This window comes from Poecilia reticulata, chromosome 19 (genome assembly GCF_904066995.2).
Source record: "Poecilia reticulata chromosome 19, P_reticulata-male-v2, whole genome shotgun sequence".
Classification (NCBI taxonomy): Eukaryota; Metazoa; Chordata; class Actinopteri; order Cyprinodontiformes; family Poeciliidae; genus Poecilia; species Poecilia reticulata.
In genome coordinates, this window is record NC_088848.1 from 5,315,140 (window position 1) to 5,337,054 (window position 21,915).

Sequence of the window (21,915 nt, forward strand, 5' to 3'; positions counted from 1 at the left end):
AAAATACATCAGGATAAATAATTATGTAATTCTTATGTTAACATTTTCTTTTCTTAGCTTGCATAGATGATTATTTACACGGAAGTTGTAATTATTTACACAGGAAATATAGGTAAGAGGAAGTGCACCAATTAACTTGAAATAATGTGACAGTATTATAGATTAGCTTAAGTATGAATTAAAAGCATAGCAGTAAAAACGTTAAAGTGAATTCGATTTTACACTATCTTACCTATGTATTACGTATTGACTTGAAAAAGCATTATTTGCTCTGTTCTTAGTACTCTATTCTCACAGGAAGATACTTGATTGTGCACATCCTATGTGCACTCAAAGTTGCTAATGTTTTCAGAATCTGAATTCAGAGGGTGTTTTGGTGGTTCTTCTCAGTACAAAGAGAACACACCATTAAATCATATTTGATCAATTTGTTTTGCAAAACAAAACTCAGATTAAGCAGGTTCAGTTTATTAATCTGTGTTCAAAAGATTAGCTTTTTTTTATTAAATGAATCGTACAATAAGGTCCCACAAGACAAAACTCAAAGAGATAATAGAAAATGGGGCGTTTACCAACACCACGTGAACGCAACGCTGTGGTGAGACCTGACCAATCAGGAGCCAGAAGGCATTTTAAGTTGGAAGGGACCGGACTTCGCCGGAGCACTCACTTCAAGCTTTGCTAAGGAGCGTGGAGCTGCGAGGAATGTGCACTTAAAACCGGTTTGCATTCTGAAGCAGAAGAAGAAGAAGGTAAGTGTTGATTTTATTTCTCTTTTCTCTCATTGCTCTGGTTAACGGTCGGTCTCACTAGCGGAACGTCAACCACCGCCTCGAGCGACGTGCTCAGGTTAACGTTAGCAGGAACTTTTCAAAAACAGCTGATGCGCGTTTACACTCTGTGGTTTCCTCACACTTTGTACTACCTACTTTCTCGCAGACGTTTTATCTGCGCACTAGTTGTGTTTTCTGGCTTCTGAAGAGACCTCAGATAGAAAAAAAAGCGCAGGTATGTTGTGCCGGGGTGTACAATTGGGAGATTATTTCCACGTTTTCGTAATAAATGAGTCGTTGCAGCGCAACTTCTCTATTGTTGCTGACGGAGGTTAGCAAAAAACTGCGCTTCCTGTGAAGATATCGAGTCATTTCAATGTTTTTTGAAAGGAAATATCAATCACTCGTTGTTCGCTTTATGCTACGGTAAAGTTACCCTGTCATTCATAAACTCATGGTCTGTCACTGCATTAGTCAAGGCTCCGTTCACAACACTTTAACCCCTTCAAGCTAATTTTTGTCTTTAACGCTCACTTGTTAGGTTTACTGAGTTGCTCATGTTACAGTTTAATAGGGGTTTTCTGTTAGATTTGTCCTGCCCTCCTTTCATCGGCTACCCTGCAAACAGTCACAGCAAGAGGTCAACGTTTGGGACAGTGCTGTGCAAACCCAGCTGTAAAAACAAAGTGAGTTTAAAAAAAAAAGTGTTAGGAAAGTTGAAATACCCACAGTCAGTAAAACCTTTTCCTTCAGTTCTGTGGTGAGAACTATTCTTGTAGTTCACCACAGTTAACATTATTATAGTTTTGAGACAGATGTCTGTGTCATTCTGCCCAGGCAAAGCAAATAGTGTCAGACATATTGAGCAATTTGTAGCTCCAGGCAATGCAGTGATGATCGTTTCAACATTGTAGTAACTGTGAATAAAAATACAACAGCTTCAGTGTATCACAGCAATTACAGAAAGATTGGAAAGAAATATGCAGCACTGCATTTTCTTTTCAACAACTGTAAATCTATGGTATTTATGTCATGTTCTCACTTTCTGCTCAAGGGTTTTCCTGCAGTCAGATTGAATACTAGTAAACCTCTCCAGACAGGAAATGTGAATAAAAACGGAGAAATCACAAATACTTCTACCTTGAGTGAATTGGGTCTATTTACTAACTTTCTGTTCTGCAAAGAAATGCCTTCTAGGACTTCTTTCATGGCTGTAGACATATTGTGAATGATGGTTTACTGTAAGGGTATGTTTTATCAGGCTTAATGGTGATTAAAATAGCAAAGAAATTGAAAAGAAATAATGTTTTATTGAGGGGATACTGTATGTCAACAATGTGTTAATGTGTTAAACTCTCAAATCTATTTATGTTAACATTTATTTTAAGTTTCCTCTGTGCTCCAGTTGTGAGAAATCTCTAGTCACTCTTATGCTTTCTGTTGAATCTTATTAAAATTTGAGGAAAGGAATGATGAAAACCTTTTGGTAGTTTTGAAACTCTTAGGATCTTTTCACACCTGATAGTCCAGCAGACTTGGTTTGATTAGGGACCAAAATTGAAGCATTTGTTACATTTTCTGCTGGTTCAATTTGCTACCACACTGCACTGTCAAATGAACTAAACCCCTGCTCACCCCTTTGCCTGTGGTGGCGCTGCATCAAGAATCACTCAAGAAAACAACACGTAAAAGAATGCAACTTTCTATTTCCTCAAATGGAAACAAGCAATATAAGCAAAAATGGAGTGGCGTGAAATTTTTGTGATTGTAGAGTTTGTCTTTTTTTAAAACCTACAAGCCTACAAGCCATTTTTCTTCTGTTTTAGCTAGATAACAAGCGTTTATTTTGGTTCCATTTACCCAGAATGCTCTGCGCTATTGTCCGCTTCTTGCTTTTGAAGCATTTGCATTCAACTGAACTGAGACCTCAGTTTTTAGGTGGACCAGAGTTTGGTATTTTGGTCCACATCAGAGTTTGACAGTGCATTCATACCTCCCCAAGCGAACCGGACTTTCGAGTCAAACATACCAGAGTTCCATTAAACAGACTAAATGCAGCCTTACTGTCAACTTTGGATTATATTGTACAGCTGTTGATCGTCCTGCGTCCATTTACTTCGTTTTGCCAGACATTTAATAGTTTCCCTTGAGACTAAACTAATCTTGAAGTATGTATGATCTGTTTTTTGCAGGTGCAGAGAGAAAGTTGTCAGTTATTTTTAGGTGTGGTAGCTATCGTTTTAGAAGTAACTCTTGCTTTTTCAACATAATGAAGTGAATGAACCATACTGAGCCCTCATACCTATAGGTTATGGAATTTGAGGCACACCAACCTGTCATTTTCCTGCTCCAAGGCATCCCAGCTGCTTGTGTCACAACAGGCCTCCCCAAACCTCCCCGATTCACACACAGTTGTGCAAGATGGCAAGAAGAATATACATCTGAATTGAGCTTGATGTGTCATGTTAAAATCTCACTTTATGTTATTGCTATTGCTGCTGTGATGGTGTTGAGAGTTAGAAGCCGGTGTATTAGAACAGCTGGAGCAGAAGGTGTTCATGCAGATTCCAATGGCTCTTTTTTTCTTTTCTTTTCTTTTTTTTCTTGAACAATGAGGTTGTTGTCATTGATAAGCAAAGGTGAAGGTTATCTGGTTTTAATCTCCTGAATAACTTTTTTCAGTCGGTAGGGGCTGGTGTTTCATTGCCCTTGCAGGAATCTTGTTTTTTTGTTTTTTTTTTTTTAACTTGGGCAAGAGTTCCTCTGACTGTGTCCCAGATGAGGGCCTCTGCTGCAGAGACATGTTTTGTTCTGTACTGGAATTTTTTCCCTTTAGTTCAACTGAACATAACCAGGAAATAATCAGGTTTCAATTCCTGGACCAGTGAAATTATTCAAATGAAAAATTACAATGTATTTTAGGCTTCGTGTTGCAGTACTGTGCACTACTTGGCTGTTGTGCAAAGTCATCCTTCCCAGAACTTTTTAAAAGTTAACTCGGATCAAATATTCTCCCTCTCTGTCAAATCACCGTGCAGTCTATTAATATACACTTTCCACTCTAAAGTAGTCCATACAGTTTTTATTCTCACGGCTCCAGTCTAACTTGGGATGCCCACATCAAATCTCAAATATCGGATCAGTCTTGATGAAAGCATTTTCATCAACCACCTCCTGACACATGCCGTTCCCATTAAATGGGGACACTTAATGGGAGTTTTTTTGGGTTTACCTCAGTTGGCTGTGCGGCCGCGTTTTGCACAGCTAATTTTTTAACAATTACAGTGTGTGTCCATGGCTTACAGAACTATATGACTGGTTGTGGAGATAGCATTTTAGTGTTTTAACAAATCTCTGTATTCTCACCCTTTGCAATGTCAATCACAGGGACTGTATGGGCTACTGCATCTTTCTGTTGGTCTGTCATCTGACTTCATTTTATACATCTTTGGACGCTATATACTCGGATGCAGTTTCTACGTGACACAAAATTGACTGGTGTTTGTGAAGCAGCTGATTCAGAAGCGTGATTTATTTTCCTCGCTGCTGATTGGAGCCCAAGAGTTGAGATAAGGAAGACTGTAGATGTTATCCTATGCGTCAGCACCGATACAGTTTCCACTGTGCGTATCAATGCATAACAAAGTGCATTTACTGTTTGAACTATTAAAATAGGGAGGTATTAAGCATTTTTAGTGGAGGGTCTGAAGTATTCATGGATTTTAGCTTTAGCAGAGCTCTTCTGGTCTGTGAGTACTGGGGGTCTACTGTACTGATGAAAGGTACAGGTTTATTTTGCTGTACTGTATAGGTACCACATGTTCAATAAATGGCATAATTTTTTTTCCTCTTCTAGTATTGAATGACTTTTACCTTTTTAAAGTGATGTTGCATCTCCGCTGCATTTTAGCTGCTGCTGTAAATGTTCCAAGTTTCTGAAGTCACTGTAGAGTCAGAAACTCGCCTTGCTGATGATCAAATAGTTGAATATAACAACATGAATAAGACAAAAGACATTATTCAATTCTTACTCCAGATACTCCTTCATTCTCTCTGGGAGTTCTCCCTGGCCTGAGCTGTGCACTACTTGGCTGTGTTACTTAACAGTTAAATAAAATATGTCAACTGAACTGTAAAAGTTCACATCCCCATCCCTCTCCCCTTTTTTCTGGGTCCATCTTTTTTCTCATTTACTTTCAGTTATAGTTGAACTGCTGCATGAAGTCTTGCAGTACAAATATTTATATAATGCAGAAGGGAAATGATGGTGGGACACCAAGGATGTCCAGAGGGAAGAGTATGAGGGGTCACCCTCAAGCTAAGACATATTTATGAAGCCAACTTGGTCGTTGGACCCCTTCCAGGGTCTGAATCAAAATCCTAATCCCGTTTAGTTTTTCTTGCATGGCACCTTTGTTTTTTTTATACACAATATATTTTCTATTGCATATAAAACTATCCCATGCTGGATTCACACCTTGTGTTATGGCAACATTTGAGTTAACATCACCAATGAAAACAAAGCATGAGAATAACATGCGCACTCAAAACAAGTGCTATAATGACCAGCTCTTTCCATTCATGTCTACCCGCTGGCCATTGCATTAATGCCCATGTGAGTAACAGATGTTGCCATTAAACATCAATGAATAATACATGGATGCTCTAATGTATAATCGGTAAACCATACCAGGCCATCAGGCTGCTCCAATACAGATTGGAAAAGGAATTAATATGCAATGTTCGCCAATCTCACTGAAACAGGAATTTCTTCTTTATGCCTTATTTTTACTTGCATTCGGGAACTTTTGCAGTTATATCTACACAAATTGAGTTTCTTCTTCAGAGTTGTGAAAGATAATGCAGATTATAGAAACAGAATTTTGCTGTAGACTTGAGGCGTGAACCTGTAGTAGATGCTCATGTTTCCATGGTATTGTTGAAATTACACAAGACGTTTTAAAACAAAAAGTAACATGAACAGATTGCTTTTATTTAAAACGCAAAAGCACTATTTACTCTTACTGCTGCTAAAATATAACATACTAATCATTAAAGCAAGAACACATAGACTGCATATGCAATACATTTTGCATTTGTTTTCAGGGAAATGTGTTTCTGGTGTAGGATATTATTATCTTTTAGTCATTCTGATGTTTTTAACAATACTGGGAGTTTTACAAGCTTTTATTTATTTTTTAAGCTAGCCCGCATTCTGCTGCTTTACAAATAAGCTGTTTTTTTTCTTGCAAATTGTTGTTTTAAGGCAGTAGTATGATAAACATTTGTTTTTAAGTTTGGGGATGACCATTTGCCTTTGCTGACATGACATGATGAAATTTTTATACCAGCTGTAGCCATTTGGTAAAACAAACTTGTTTTGTAGATGTGTGAGGTTTAAACCCAACTGTGTAGGCCTTAATTAGTTTAAAGTGTCTGTCATGAAATGGTTAATGCATCGACAGCTAATGCTCCATCTCTGTGCTACCTCCCTACACCCCCCTGTAAGACAGCAGATCCTTTAACTCTTCCAGCCCCCTCCTCAGTTACATTCCAGCTGGCCAGATGGTGTCTGCTCTGCACAGTGGACACCAGAGAGCCAGGAGGGAGAAACCCCACCAGCAGGATACTCTGGACGACACATTCCACCCCAATGATTCTCACCCCCCCTCGTACCGCTTGCTTTTCTACATCCAGCTTTGCCCTTGCTCTTATTTTGCAGACAGAATATTCTGGGAATAGAGTCCACATTGAAACGTTTTTGGGGTGAGGAAAAATCTCATTATGGTTTCTTTGGGATGACGGCTCTGTTGTTGCTCAGCAGTGAACTCTGCAAGCAGCCAGAAATATGGTTCATGTATACATACTCACCCAGAGTTATTGTCAGGAGTGTGGTAATGGTTGGCCACATTCACTTTAATTGGAAAATGGGCTGTTGTCATTCACTTTCTGGCCAATGAGAGGTTTTACTTCAGCTTGTCAAAATTCATTTGTCTGACTTTGAATCAAAGTCCTTGCACAGCAGCGTCAAACGAGCACAGAAAATGTCATTGGGAAACTAGAAGGGAAACAGAAAGTTTGCAGGGAAATGAATAGATCAGATAAAAAAAGAACAAGATTATTGCCTGGATAAAGTAACCTGTGAGAAGCCATTGTCCATTTGTGCTTTTTCTGTCAGGAGTAAGCAAAAATAAATGCAAATGAAGTCTGAAGGGGTGGAGGTGCTTCTACACAAACTAAATAAGATGCAGGTTGAATGGTAAGAGCTCCAACTGTAGCTCTTCCACACCATATGTCTTTCAAAAAAAAAAACTAAGTGGATGTTTCTTTCTGGCTTGCATGAAACATCTGAAAGGTTTCACCATGTCTGTTGTATAAACGTGTGTTTGTGTGCATGCATATGATCGTCTGGCTAGATACAGCACTGTAAACCCCACCCATCCTTCTCATCTCTCAGGCTTCCCTGATTGCAGTCTTGTTGTGTGTATGCCTAATGGTCTGTTTTCTGCGATGTTCTTGCTAGATGTCTGTCAGTTTGCATGGTATTGTGTATGCGTGTGCTTGCTTTCCTTTACGTCACATTTAATGGTTCCTGTGAAAGCAGCAAATGGAAAGCCGGAAGACTGGGACAAAGAGCCCAGCCTGTAAGTAGAGTGGGAAAACACACACACACATGCTGTTCTGGTGTGTGTAATGCTGAACCGTTACAGAAGGTTAGGCAGCGTTCTTTGTCTCTGTGGTGACAGGGACGGCTCAGACCTGACCAGGTCAGTAGGTCTTTACAGTGTCACTTACTAAGGCAAAGCTGAAAACAAGCATGAGTGCCTCCGGGGGGTTATTATGTCAACTGCCTTTCGGGTGACTGGATACAGTCAGCAGGACTTCTGGTAAAAGGGATTTAGGGGAGTTTGTGTCTTCCTAAAGCACAGAGGAGGAAGAGGGAGGGACAGAGGGAAGGATTACTCTCAGGCCCTGTTTTTAACTCCATCCTTTGCCCCCCTGCTCCTCCTTAACACTTGACTAGATGTCTTTGACTTCCTGGAACACACGCTCAACTAAAGCCCGTTCTGTTCTACATTTTTATCTCCTTCCCTCATTCTCACTTCTTTGACCTTTGCAGTTCTCTTCATCCTCCTGATGATCACGCTTTACAACTTCCAGTGTTTCCTCTTGGGCTTTCTGTATCCGCTTCTCCAGCGAGGCTTCTCTTCCTCCTTCTGCCGCTTTTCTTTCCTCTGCCACTTAATCCACGTCACTCCCTCTTTGCTCCTCGTCGTTACGGCTGAAAGGTTGAGTGGAGTCCGGTCTTGTGAAAGAAGAGCTTGTGCTGTCGAAGACAAACACGCCCTCCTGTCAGGATCATCCTTCCAACCTTTTCTTTCTAGTGTTGTAAGCCTTTGAAATTTCAATTAAAACTTTGTTCCCCCAGTTGTTGGAGGCAGTGTGCCTAAACCGCTTTTAGTGCATAAAGATTAGTTTTTAATGAGAAACATGTTGGCCACTCTAATGTGGCTGATTGCTACATAAGGGTGGCTTAAAAGCTGATGACTTGTTCTCGCTCTCTTCCTTTCTTATGTCTTGTTTGTGTCATTTTAATTCATTGAAGCTAGAGCTTAATATGCGCTCATAAGGTTAGAGTTAATTGCGGAACATTCAATTCAAAAATACTTTATTAATCCCAAAGGGAAATTAAATGTTGTTGTAACTCATATTATCGAAGGTTCTTCATAGAGTTTTTATAGATGCTGATGGCTATGGACGCTGGTCTGTATGCACAACCGACTTATAGAAAATATGCAGAATCTTTCTTCAAACACTGAAGGACCTAAAGTTTTCAACCACCTCCACTTTTTCTCCCAATATGGAAATAGTGTTTGACCTAACCCTGTTTCTCTTGAATCAATCAATTTCTTGTTTTGTTCACATTTAAGTGAAGGTGATTGTTTCCACACCGCTTCTCGTCCATCTCTGATTCACCCGACAAATGCTGAGTCAGTGGAAAATTTTTGCAGATGACAGGGATTTGACTTGTGCTGGAAGTTGGAGGTGTACACAATGAAAAGAAATGGTGAGAGTAAAGTCCCCTGTGGGGCTGCTGACCGTTCAGTCTCTCAAACTGCTGTCTGTCAGGTAGTTATTGATCTTATTAGGGCTGTAGTGATACAATAATCTCACAATACGATACACGATATTCTGCTCACAATACGATATGTATTGCGATATTCAGCAAACAATACAATTCAATACACTTTTGCGATTTTCTGAAAGATTTTAGAGGGACACAGTGATTTTGGTGACATTTTATGACTGTTATAGAGTTGGATTGAGTTAATTTAACTGAAAACTGATTAAAAGCACCAACTACACAATACCTGGCTCTGGTTGGACATGGACACAGACTTAATGTCGACAGCTGGACAAAATGAATTAAAGAAGTGGTGAGAAAACATGTTTCTTTTCATTGAAATAGTACAAACTGTAGCTTACATGCATTTGTAAAGTAAATGATACCTTTTTAACCTTGACACTTAACATCTGAAGGAATCACTCTAAGCCTGATGACCGAATCACTCCCCCGGTGAAGCAAGCAGTGAGTGAGCAAGGTGACAGTTGGATGTTGCGATACTTGCGGATGAATATCGATTTTTTTTTTGTTTTGTTTTTTTTTTTGTTTTTTTTTTGTTTTTGTTTTTGTTTTTTTTTTGTTTTTTGTTCTAGGAAAGAAAATATCTATATATCGCAAAATTGATATTATTACACAGCCCTAGATCTTATGGTGTTTTTGATTAAACAAATCATGCTAAATTGTGTTAAATACGCTGCAGAAATCGAATGATATCAAATATGTTTTTAATTTTTGAGGACATTCTCGAAAGTCAGCCAGGTTTCCTTAATTCAACTCCTCAGTGTTTCTTTTTGAACTTTTCATATTTCCAGAAAATATGAATAGCTGAAAAGGTCTAAGACATAACTTTGGTGTGTGTATCTTCTTATTAAAGAGATACACGCACACATATGTGTGTGTGTATTTTTTATTATGCTGTACAGAAACCTGGGTTTTCTCCGTGAAGCGAAGTTTCCACCTTCTTCCCTCTGGAGGAAAGTGGGTCAGCTGCTGGCCTTCTTTTACATGGTTTCCTCTTGTTTTGTCCAGGGCTGCAGAGCAGTGTCTTAATAGGTCTCTGATGTCTGTGGTAACTTTAGGTGGATTCCTGAACGTTAACAGTGCCAGCATGTTGTAAACATACAGAGCAATAATAAACCTTCTACAAAAACTATTTCAGGTGTTTGAGTGTTATCCAGTTTTGTGCATTTTGAACCAAGAATATGTCAAAATGTTTACAGTGTCTGGGGTAAATCTCTTTAAATGTCATTTCAAGGTTTTAAGTTGTGAAAGGAAAAAAAGTAATCATAAAAAAAAATACTGGTAAAGCAAGACCCACTCAATGGAAGTACATTTTGATAAATTTAAATGGCATTGTTATAAGACGACATACTCCACTGTTGTCTTTAAAAAATGACTAGTTAAAGACAAAATGTTTGCCTCTTTGTTTCCAGCCTTCAGGTCACTCACTTTGTAAAATAAAAAGGATTTCCTTTAATTGTGCTACATTTGAGACATGCAGCCTTTTCGATGTAAATTGACTGTTCCTGAGGAGGGCTGTGGCTGCATTCCTGTTTTGTCATTCTTGTATGAGCATGTGATTTCTGCAGGAAAAACAGTTTGTTAGGCAACAGGTCAGCGTTTGCCCTCTGGCGGGTTTCTGCCTGTTCTTTATCTTAATCTCAAATATAAATGTTTTTGTCCTTTTTGGGTAAGAAACACCGTCAATAGCTACTTGTAAAGGGAAGCTCACATTTAAACTAATTAAACACACAGTTTTATATTACAACCTTTTTAATGGTAATAATTGAAGCCAATGAAAACCCAAAATTTTCTCCAAAAATTATATTATGTAGGATCAAATAAATCATGTTTAATGTAGAAATGCAACACTACGGTCGACACTATGATGTGGAAGACCACTGATTTGCTAGAGGATAAGCCACAACAAGCTATTGCTCAAAAGTTCACTGTTTAGAATGCTGAATGCAACCTTATTAAAGGAAAGTTAAGTGGAAGGAAAAAATTTTGTAAAAAGAAAAAAAAAAGGCTTATTTGTTACTTGATTACTGCATATACCAGATACCTGCTGTAAATGTCCCACTCTGTTCAGACACTCTGTAACCAGAGACAAAGCGAGAAGCGTCTGATCTGGGCTAGGAAGACAAAGGCAGCAGCTTGGTGGTCCGAAATCCTTTTTTCACAATATAGTAAACTCCGTTTCAATTGGAAATCAATGTCCCAGAGTCTGGAGGAAGGTTGGAAAAGCACAGAATGGTCCGGTGTAAAGGTTTCTCGGTCAGACGGAGACATTGATTTCAGTTTTGATTTGGACGTTCAAAAATCTTTTGTCTTATTCTTGGGGGGGGTTGGCTGTAAGCCATGATCATCAAAACCAACATAGCATTGTTTTTTAAATATAACACTGTTTGCAATGTATGTATAACATAGTTTCACTTTCTGAGCTGAATTCTTGAATTAAACATTTTTAATTATATTTTGATTCACTTAGATGCACCTACTAGTGTTTCAAGTATTTATTTTCCTCCTGTAATATTCCTAAAATGGCAAATCACAATGTGTCGTACATGGGGAACTATGAAGTGCTAATCTTCTATCAGCAGCTTTTTATGCCATTGTTTGGTGTAGAAGATTTTTTTTATTTTTTTTAGCTGCCAAGGTTCCATTTAGTAATTTGTTAAGCATTCTTTACCGCATGCGAAAAGCAAAACGAGAAGCTTTGGACTCCTTAGTTTTGATATTTAGTGCTTACGTCTCAGTCCTCATGCTGCAGTACTTTATTTTAAATTGCAGGATTACATGAATATTTTTACACCAACTTCTTCCTCCTTTTGAGTTCTTCTCTGCTGCATCCAATAATCAAGACGGTATTAGCAGCAGCTGCATAATTTATGCTGACTAATGTTGAACGTTATAATTGAATAATAATAATTTTGTCCACAAATATATGAAAATTCTACCACAACATAAGAAGAATTCAAACCTTATATTGGATCTTAGGGTTTATTTAGCAGGTTGTATTTAAATGTCTTGATTAATCATCATGGTTGAGCTGCATTGTAACTTCTGCTTTTATGATCAATTGCTGCTGGTATTTGCTTTCATTATGCAATTGCTTGCCTGTAATTGCTGAACTTTTTGTGAGTGGGAGGATGTTTAAAATTCAAATTGGTTTATTGAAAGAGGAAATTCAAACCTCTGTCTGTCTGTTAAAACAGGCTTTCTCACTGCCTCTGCCTGTCTGTTCTCTTGATATTTTCTTTTTGTATTGCCATGTTCACGGGCAACTTCCTTTATTAAACAATCTCTTGTGGTGAAATGTTTTTGCTATGGTCAGGAGGTGACATATTTAGCCTTTGTTGAGACAGCTCGTCCTCTGTGACAACTCCCTGTGTAGCAACAGAATCGTCCTGGTGACCGGGAACTGGAGGTTCCCGGTCACCAGGGAAATAAATATGACCGCATAAATTGGCAGGTAGAACCGGTATTGGCAATGATAGGAACTCACTAGCCAAATTTGTTTGCTTATCTGCAAGTAACTTTGCTGTATTTCCGAGTATATAACTTTAAATATGAAATTTCAGCACCAAAACACCATGCACCGTTTCATTGCTGTTGATTTCCTAACAAAGCATATATTCCAGATGCATCCATATCGGCTGAAAGAAGTGAGATATGACTCACCGTGTTTTTAGTCCCCTCTTTGTTTCTTAAAATAACTACGGCAGCTTCCAAACAAAGCACCCTAAATGTGCTTGGTCTAAATGGCCAAACTGAAGCGGACTGTGTAGCACTCCTTTTATAGGTAGACGCCTAGGTGATTATGTAAGTGTCCTGAAACCATCATCCAAACTCGGGAGCTCTTGCCTTCATAAGGTAGTACGTTGGCTTTGTTTTGGAGTGAGCAACAGCTTGCTGCTGCGACTTTATCGTGTTGTTTTATGAAGGAGTTTGTTGGTGCGTTTCCTGCTTTGCTTATTCAGCTTGTTGTGAGGTCTTTCTTTCTAAGAGTCTCTGAACATTAAAGGTTTCTGTCAGACTTGGAATTAATTATAAAACTAAAGAAAAGCAACAACTGGAAAACAGAAAAAAAATGCATTCTTGCATACTTTGGTGAGTGCCAAGTCACACAAACCTTTACAGTATTTAGCTTTCAAGTAGTTTATTTATTTTTTAGTTTTTAAGCTTTTGCTTCCTTGTTTCTTTTTTTTTTCAGTTCAGGTTTGTCAATATTACTTTTTTTAGAGGAGCATTGATTGATTTCTTGAGTTTATGTGACTTAGTTTTAAGTTGGGACGTGATAATTTCATCCCTTCAGTGTTTCTTACTTTTGCAGTTTTGGTATCTTATTACCTGAAATTTTCAGATTCTCAGGCTCTAGTCAGCTGCTTAAATGGCATTAACGATTCACTTCAGTATTTCATTACAGCATTTTTTTTTAATGGGGCCAAAATCATGGTTATGGGTCAGTATTTATAGACCAGAAAGAGTCGTAAAGGATAAACTCCAGGTTTGTTCAAGCTTGTCAGCAAGGCAGAATAGACTATTTGAGTCAGCTCGTTTATCCCCTCATTCTTTCCTTTTTACCTTCCTTCTTTCGAGTCTCTCATTACTAACACTGCCCAGGCTCAGCGCTCTGAATTATGTTTTCCCATATCCTATAAATGTGAGAAGTCATACATTGAGTTAGGTCAGGCCCTGTAATTTGAGGGAGACCTGGGGGCTTCATTAAATCTGAGTCTCTCTAGAGTGTAACTGTACTTCTCTCTTGCTCTCCTGCTTCCCCTTTACTGTTCTAAGACATCATAGGCATGCTTTAGCTGTGAGAAATGTCTGTGGAAAAGCCCCTGTGCTTGATGTGTGGAGTGGTCAGAAACGGCACATAATCATTATTGCTGTTGTCAGCTGGCTTGTATTTATGCGTCTGTCGTTTTCAGGCCTCTACATCCATCCAACTTGTGGTTTTCTGCCCTGAGATTACTCAATGGAACAGAGTGACTTCAGCTCAACCTTGTGATTTTTCTAGCTTTTTACTGTAAGCTATTAGTTTTCAAAAGGCAGTCGATTTATTTGATGTTTTTACTGCTAAAATGTTGAGAAAGGGAAATTTAACAAATCTAATAATTGCAACTGGTGGAAGCAAACCCAGCTTGCCTTTCATTCCTTCCATTAAAAGTTCCTTGCAAAATTACTATTGTATTAGTACTCTTTAAAATCTATTACAACCACAAACTTTATTGTCCTTAACTGGTACTTTATGCGACAGACCAACACAAAGTATAGTATGCTGTTGTGAGATTAAACAAAAGCAATGCATGATTTTCTAATTCTTCCACAAGGTAACTCTTAGAAGCTCATCCTACATTTCTTTTCAGCCTCTTTTACTCTAATTGCTCCTACATTAAATTTGTTCCCGCAAGCTGCCATCACAAGTAGCCTAACAGCCCTCACATTAAATTATTTAGTTTATTATCAAGGTACAGAACATTATTGAAGAAACGGGTGCAGGGTAAGGTTTTGGAGAATTTTAAGAACGTGTTGGGATATAAATCAGTTGCAGACTTGTCAAGAAACGGCTGTTGCACCTCAACAGACAAATCAGATAATTAAAGCATTAAAGAGCAGGTATTATGTATTTTCTAGGCACGTAGTTCCTTTTTATAGCATGATTAACTTACCTTCAGTTGTTATAAAAATGCTCTATAAATCAACACTAACTTAAATTTGACTTGACATCTGACAGCTTGAAACTGGTTTCTGCAAGTTATCACAATTATTCTTCATGATGCTGTTTACAATCCTTCTTAGAAATGTTGGACATGGGGAAAATTTCTCATTATACTTTAAAAAAAAAAAATCCACTAGCGGATCTAGAACTCTTTAAAAATTAATAATAAGAGATTATTTACTTGAAGTCAGCTCCCATATCCTGCTTTAAGAATTAATAGTAAGTCAGTTTTGTCTTATTTCATGTGTATTCAAATATTTGAACTAGAAACTGTACCAAGGATACTTGGTGAGACTTTGTGTTTTTGCTGTGTGCAAATCTGGGCTGACTCATTTTCCTTCTTCACAGTTCATATATCACACAAAATCCCAATAAAAACAATAATTACATCTGTTGCTAGAAAGGCATTGTATATATGTTTACCCAAAATAATTTGCACATTTGAGGCATAAAAACATGAGTAGAACACACTTTTATACTCGTGCAGGATTTCTCTGGCTTTGCTTTTGTTTTAAATGTTGAGTCATTGCAAGGTAGGTGATTAGCACTGGTGCAAATCCCAAATCAAGCAAGCAATAAAATGAGCTTATAAGGTTAGTTTTATGTGTTTCTCAGTTCCCCCTCCACCCCCTCTCCCTCTTTTTCACTCCCACTCTCTGTGAGTTGGTGGAATAAATGTTCAAATGAGAATCTTAATGTGATTTTCATAAATTGGGAGCTTGCACACATCTTTTTTATGGTGTAAGAGTCTAGTTGACAAAACAACTGTTTTGTCAATCATGAACTAATATGTCTTTCCTTTTCTGTTTGCAGCATTGTCATGGTTTTGGAGTGACCGCTTGCCTTCCAGGGAGCGTCCACTGAAAGCTAAAAACCAGATCAGTTGAACCACTCGCCCAGAAACTCATCGGCCAGACAGATCTGAACTGCCTAATGGATGCAATAGACACCTTGCAGAGCTCGACCCCGGAGACGAAGGCTGAGCGCATCGCTCGCTACAAGGCAGAAAGGAGGAGGGAGTTGGCAGAGCGCTATGGCAACACGGAGGAATTCACCCCTAAATATGTCCGAAGGGACCGTAAAATTGGTGAGACATCCGAAACAGAGTCCTCGGGAACCAAGGAGAGAGAGAAACACGAGGATAATGGGTCAGAGCCAACATACTCCAGGAGGGGGATGAGAACTAAAGTGGCAGACTCCGGTGATGAGGCCACCCACGAGTCAGACGCAAACTCTGACCTTAAAACAGAGACAGAGTCAGAGGTTGTGTCCTCCATTGAGGCGTCTTCCAGCTTCAGGTGGGTGCAGAACAAACACAAATCTGTTTTGCTGGATGTTTCAGCAGGCCAGTCAGCGAGACATAAAGTTTACGAGAGCCGCAGTACGCAGTGCTGCAGATGGCAGAGTCCTTTAGGAGGCAGAGCCGCTACAAAACACACTGCAACACGTGCTTCATTTAAATGTCAGCATGGAAAACTCAGCTCCTAGCTGGAGCCGACTTGCATGTGCATCTGCTTAAGCTGTTATATAGTTAAGCATTATGGCTTCCTTCTGAGGCATCTCCGAGCAAAGTGAAGGCAGCCTTTCTATAAAGCAGTTTGCTGTTTTCACAGCACTGAGGAGACAGCTTGACCCATTAAGGGAACACTTAGTGCTGTGTACTGTTTGAAGTAAACACAAAGAGAAGCTCTTCCAAAAATGGTGATGTGTGCAAAGCAGCGCTAGCACATTTAATTAGCCATTTTTCCCCAGTACTGCGTGATTTGACTCACTTGGTTTATATGGTGATGGAAGCTGGGGGGTTAAAAACTAACCCACATTATCAGGATTAGTCCGAAGACTTAAAGTTTGCTCATTGCACACCTGGAATGTTCCTCTGGGGTTTGCACATACGCGGAGGAAGAGCATGTCCAGTCCTAGGACCTGGGATGTCTGAGCTGTAAGCAAGCGCTGGATAGTGCTGCCTGCACATATCTGAACTTGTCTGTAACCATAGAAACTGCCAGAGGGAGCAACAAAGGAGAGGGATGATTTGAGTTTGTGTCAAAGTTTCGATCTGGAGGGGGTAAAAAGTTATTAGCGCAGTCAAGTTTTCTGTGATTTGCTATTGGCAGATTAGAAAATGTTTATTTCAGTCAATAGAGACTGGAGGTACAGGGCTTGTGACTTCTGCCTCCTACTAGATGTTAACTGGTCACCTGCACGAAAAATGCTTTAGGCTCCCTCTTTCTACTATGATGTGGCCTTTTGTCATAAGAATGATAAAATTCTGTTTACAAAATTCTAGAGTGTAAGGGAATTTCACAAAAATGGGCAATTTTGAGTACCACTTGTCCCCCACGATAAAGACAAATATTAGACGAAATGCAGCCAGAAGATGCAGAAAACGGATGGTCGTGTTTTGTTTGAAGTACCAAAATGTTGCCTTCACTTGTTGATCGTGCATACCTGTCATATTTTTGGCATCATGTCAGGTTTGTGACGTTCGCTGGAAACCAAAGTTGTGTTGTGTTGACCTTTCATGTAAGCACTCTGCACAACAAAGAGAAAATCAACAACTTGTTTGTTTTTTTGTCAGCTGACGACAAAAAATCAATTTGTTATTGATTTTAGTTAGGAATTACGATTCTCTAGGTTATTTCAAATTTGTCCTAAAATAAAATCTGTAATTTCACTGAAGAAAATAAAACTTTAAAACGTTTGATCTTTTTTTAATGTCTTCATTGACGATATGTTTGTTAAAGTGTTGGTATAAAGGAAACTGAGTGGTTTCAGTGATAAGGAAAGCTGTCTCTCATGACGTCTATCTGAACCAAACAGCCCTTCTTCACTCTGACTGTCAGACCTGATGAGTGCCATTCCAAAATCTATGTTTAGTCTGCAGTTAAATTTTTTCCCCATCTTCTTATAGTGAAACTACTTTATTGCTCTGATTACCTGATTTAACTACGGCTTACCAAATCAGAAAAAAAGCTTTATTATGATACCATTGGAGTAAAATATTAATTAGAAGTAACACGTTCTTTTTGCCGCTTTTCTTTTTTATCATTGCATATTGTTTACAAAACTGTGAACTTTATCTACTTGCTAGGAATATACACCCGATTTGGCCAGTTTGGAGTCCATCCAACTGGCTGAATAAATCATTGATATTCAGATTGCGAATGCAAAATATCAGAAAAATATTGCATTCAGCCCATTTCAATTATGATATTACAAACTGATATTGCAGCAATGAATGCAATTCATTATGTTGTGCAGCTCTGGCTTCATTATATTTAACAAAACCTGTAAACATTCTTAGTTTAACAGCAATTTAAGTAAGCCAATTAAATTGCAGAATGAACAAGCCTCAGTGAGATTGTAACAAAAAGGACTCCGTTGTTGGAAATTGCAATCTTCTTACAGATTTTTTTTCTTTTTTTTTGTCTTTTCTTTCTTTTTTTTTTTTTTGCAAAGCATAAAAATTTGTCTTCTCATGTTTGATGTGCAGCATCTAATCTGGACTGTATAAAACCCTGCTCTGTCGACCAATGTCGCCTTGCCCTGCGGTTGCAAAGGAGTTTAATAGCTTTAATAGCTGTGCAAGGGCAAATATGTTGTCAGGCTGAATACAGTTACTTACCAATTACTTGCATTTTTACACTTATTTATATACATCTAGTCTATGTACATAAATTATATCCACAATTGCATAGATTTGTGAAGGCTTGCCAATCCAAAAACCCCTTTTCACCACAAAATCAAAAATAATTTTATGGTTAAATAAATAGAATTATAACTAAATTAAACTAAATTATGTTCAATTTAGTTATTAAACATAATTTAATTTAGTTATAATTCTATTTACAACTAAATAGAATTATATTTAGTTATAAATAGAATAACATTACAATGAGGATACAACCTTACAATGAGAATCTCCTTCTGGCCCAGATATTAAAGTTTTAAGCACTAATATGCAGATCACAATAGACAGATAAATCACATTAAAACTTTAATTTAACCAGCCCCAAACATTTTAAACATCGACTCCATACCAATAATCAAATAGCACAAGTTTATTGACCCAAAGTGGCAGGCATCATGATGTCATGCAGTCATGTTTAGCTCTGACTGAACGCCTGATTGGTCCAATCCCGTTTAGATAAAATAAGGATTTTAAATCGACGGGATCTTAAGTTAATTTACCTCTATAGCCTATAGCTCAAGGCCTTGATTTTGATCTGCACCATGCCACTTTCTGCCCTTCATTAACCTTTAACCCCTTCCAGATGTCCACTATGATGCTCCTTTTGTGTCACCAGCATCCCCCCCTCCACTCCTCCTGTTACATCACTGCTCCCCCTGCTTCCCTTTCCCCAGGGAGCTGCCGTCCCCATCCATTTTTAACGGCCATTACTTAGAGATGAATTGCTCCCTTCAGATGCGACCCAGGCAGCGCTGTTACATCACTGCTAGCATGCAGCTGAAACAAGCGTATGTGTTAATGTGTTGAGTTCGTATCAAGTGAGACAAATGAACTGGATGGCTGCCGTTATTCAGATCCAAGATTGTTTGAACTGTTTTAAAATGAGTTGACTGCAAAATTACTGTAAGATCTTAGCAAGGTTTGGTTATAACAGCCATGCAGTCCCATTACTCTGTCACATTGGTGTGTAACCTCATCTATATCTGCCTTTCTCTCACTCTGTTAGGCTGCTGGAAACTGATGACCCGGAGGAGCCTAAGGGTAAGCTGAACCCTCGACTTTCACTGCACTCAGATCCCCTATTGTTCCACATGCTGCTTTCTCATTCAACTGTTGCTTATTAGTCAGTCTGAAAGGAACACTGAGCTCACTCACTGCTGATCACCTTATTGATGCTGGCATTATAATAACCCTCCAGTCAGGAGGGGTGTAGCGAGCTATTATCCCTGATGATGAGTTTGTTTTTGCAATTGGAAAGAAGAGGGCATTGCTTGGCATTTAGTTTCCAGCCTTCTGTCCAAACTTTTTGCTTGTGTGTGTATGTAAATATGCTTAAAATGCTAGTTTGTTCTTCTGATGATTCTGATATGCTGTTATGTGATGCACTTGTTTAGTTCTGCATTCTGTACATTCTAATTTCTGCTGCTGTGCAGAGATGATTTAATTGGACCACTCGCAGCTTTCACTTCTAATCATCCACCTCGTTGCTTTCAATTGCTTTAATTTTCTCATTTTGTGCAATTTGTAACCTTCTGATGTCGAACAATGTTGCCGTCAGACTGAAACCTGTGACCATGTGTTGTTGGAGTTCTTACAGTCCACACAAGGTCTGTGTAAAATGTGTGTCCTATCAACATGCTTAGGTGCCTGACAAGGAAACGTCAGGCATCTCATTTTAGCTTCACCAACTGCAGCTAAGAGTTGTGTGCAACTGACTATAAGCGAGGGTGGTGGAATAGATGGTGCGTCCTGCAACCAGGAAGCCACTCTGTCTTTTTATTTTGAAGAGTTTAAAGCTTGAAACCAGAGTCAGCCCCAGACTTATTGCGGTTATTTTACTTTTATATTCTGTTTTAAATTAAATAAACATGCTAGGAACTACGTTTCACATCTGGTGTGTGAAGGCCTTGGGATTCCCCTGGAGGAGCTGGTCCAAGTGCCTGGGGAGAGAGATGTCTGGGCTTCTCTGCTTAGGCTGCTGCACTTCGACTCGGCCCAGGATTAAAGACACTTTTAGCTTTTTCTGACATTACGCAGACATTTTGATTATCTTTTTCTTAATTTGGGCTGAAACACTGACATATTTATGGTGTACTTGGAATTGCAGAAACATTGCTGGTAAATTGTTTGACAGGAGAGAATTAAGGTTTTTACTGTCAGAATATTTATTTAGCTAGAAGAACTTGCTGGCATTGGGGTTGAAGTTTTTGCCTGACAATGTCTCATGTTTACTTGAAGAGTTTCATTGATCATCCAGCCGATTTATTCTGAACTGCTTACCCAGAATCAACTTTGTTAAACTGCGACCACAAAACCACTTTACTGCATGCAGTTTGTAAATACCGTAAGTTTTTAGTTTTGTTAATGCTGGGAGGACTTCCCCTCTTCTCATGGTCTTATAAAGCTGATTTAAATACTGCCCTATTCTCAGAGCTTACAAGCTTTAGATTTGTTTATATTTTCAGCTCCAGGTCAAAGGTCGATCCAATAATCTCTCCACAGCTCTAAGAGGGCCATCTTGAAGGACAGATGCAAACACTTACTGAATTGTCTGTTAACCTTAGTGGGAGTTTTTCCATTGCTTTGGTTTTCTTTTCTCTCTCTCCCTCCAGCTTTGGCCTTGAATCACCGATGATCTAAAAGAAAAACACTGGATTCAAGTCAAAACTATGAGTGCAGTTTGAGTGGAGTCACCATTCTGCAATGCTTAATGTTTCCTCATTTGAAGTAAATCATGCTAAGCTCCGAACAGCAGGGGAGCTGGGAAGCATAAATCAGAACGTGGAGGGTTTTTACTCTTTCATTCGAAGCACGTAGTTTTTCAGAGGCAAGCCATTATTTTGGTTAAAAAAGACAATAAAAACAGATTTAAAGAGAGAGAATGGATGGAATTGTGGTGAATTAAGAAATTAATGGTGTGTTTGAAGATAGTTAAATGTAATGGATTCCTCATGTTCGTATTAGGAGATGATAATCTCGGTGCTGGTTTTCATCAAGTAGCTCATATGAGACCTGATTCTACCTTTCCCCTGAACAGATGCCTGAGCACAGAGGGAATCTGTTCCTCTGCATGGAAAAATCTGATATTATTAATATTGTTATTACTATAATGAGCTGTTGAGCCATCATTGACTTGTAAAACTGAACATGAGGCAAAGTTTTCCATTTGCCGTTTTCAGCTTAAGACGCTGAAGTTAATGTTGACAACGTCACTGTTTACATTTTTCAGGATGTTATCCCCATGCTGTCCCTTGTGAGGACAACTTCCACTTCAACCCATAAAAACCTGCAAGCATTTCTCTGTGCAAGTCATTATGTGGAGAACGAAGCCAATTTAGGACAAACCAGTTTGGAAAAGATTGCATGATTGCATTTATATATATATTTCAGAGAAACATTTGCATGCATGGGTGTTAGATTATCACTTTTCTTTTCAACTAACCACAACTAATCATAATCTTTTTTTTTCTCTGACTTATTGCATGCTATAGGTTATTGTTTGAGAATCATAATCCTCATTGTAAACTTAAACCTTGCTTGTGTCCTTTTCAGCTGAGAAGGCTTCAGATTCTGCAGGCAAGATGTCGTATTTTAAGGT

The 21,915-nt window shown here is 38.7% G+C and overlaps 1 protein-coding gene across 2 annotated transcripts in view; it reads left to right on the top strand.

Annotated features, from left to right (window-relative positions):
* The first annotated feature begins 618 nt into the window (after nt 1-618).
* Nucleotides 619-21,915, top strand: part of svild (supervillin d) — a 49,277-nt gene continuing 27,980 nt past the window's right edge. Inside the window, exons 1-4 of one of the 2 annotated variants that reach the window (XM_081600513.1) lie at nt 619-752; nt 15,440-15,924; nt 19,324-19,358; nt 21,870-21,913. In XM_081600513.1, the coding sequence (XP_081456639.1) occupies nt 15,560-15,924; nt 19,324-19,358; nt 21,870-21,913 (444 nt within the window). In that variant the 5' untranslated portion in view covers nt 619-752; nt 15,440-15,559. Of the gene's footprint in view, nt 753-1,439; nt 1,460-15,439; nt 15,925-19,323; nt 19,359-21,869; nt 21,914-21,915 lie in introns of those variants that run through there. The other variant, XM_081600514.1, reaches the window with a different exon arrangement.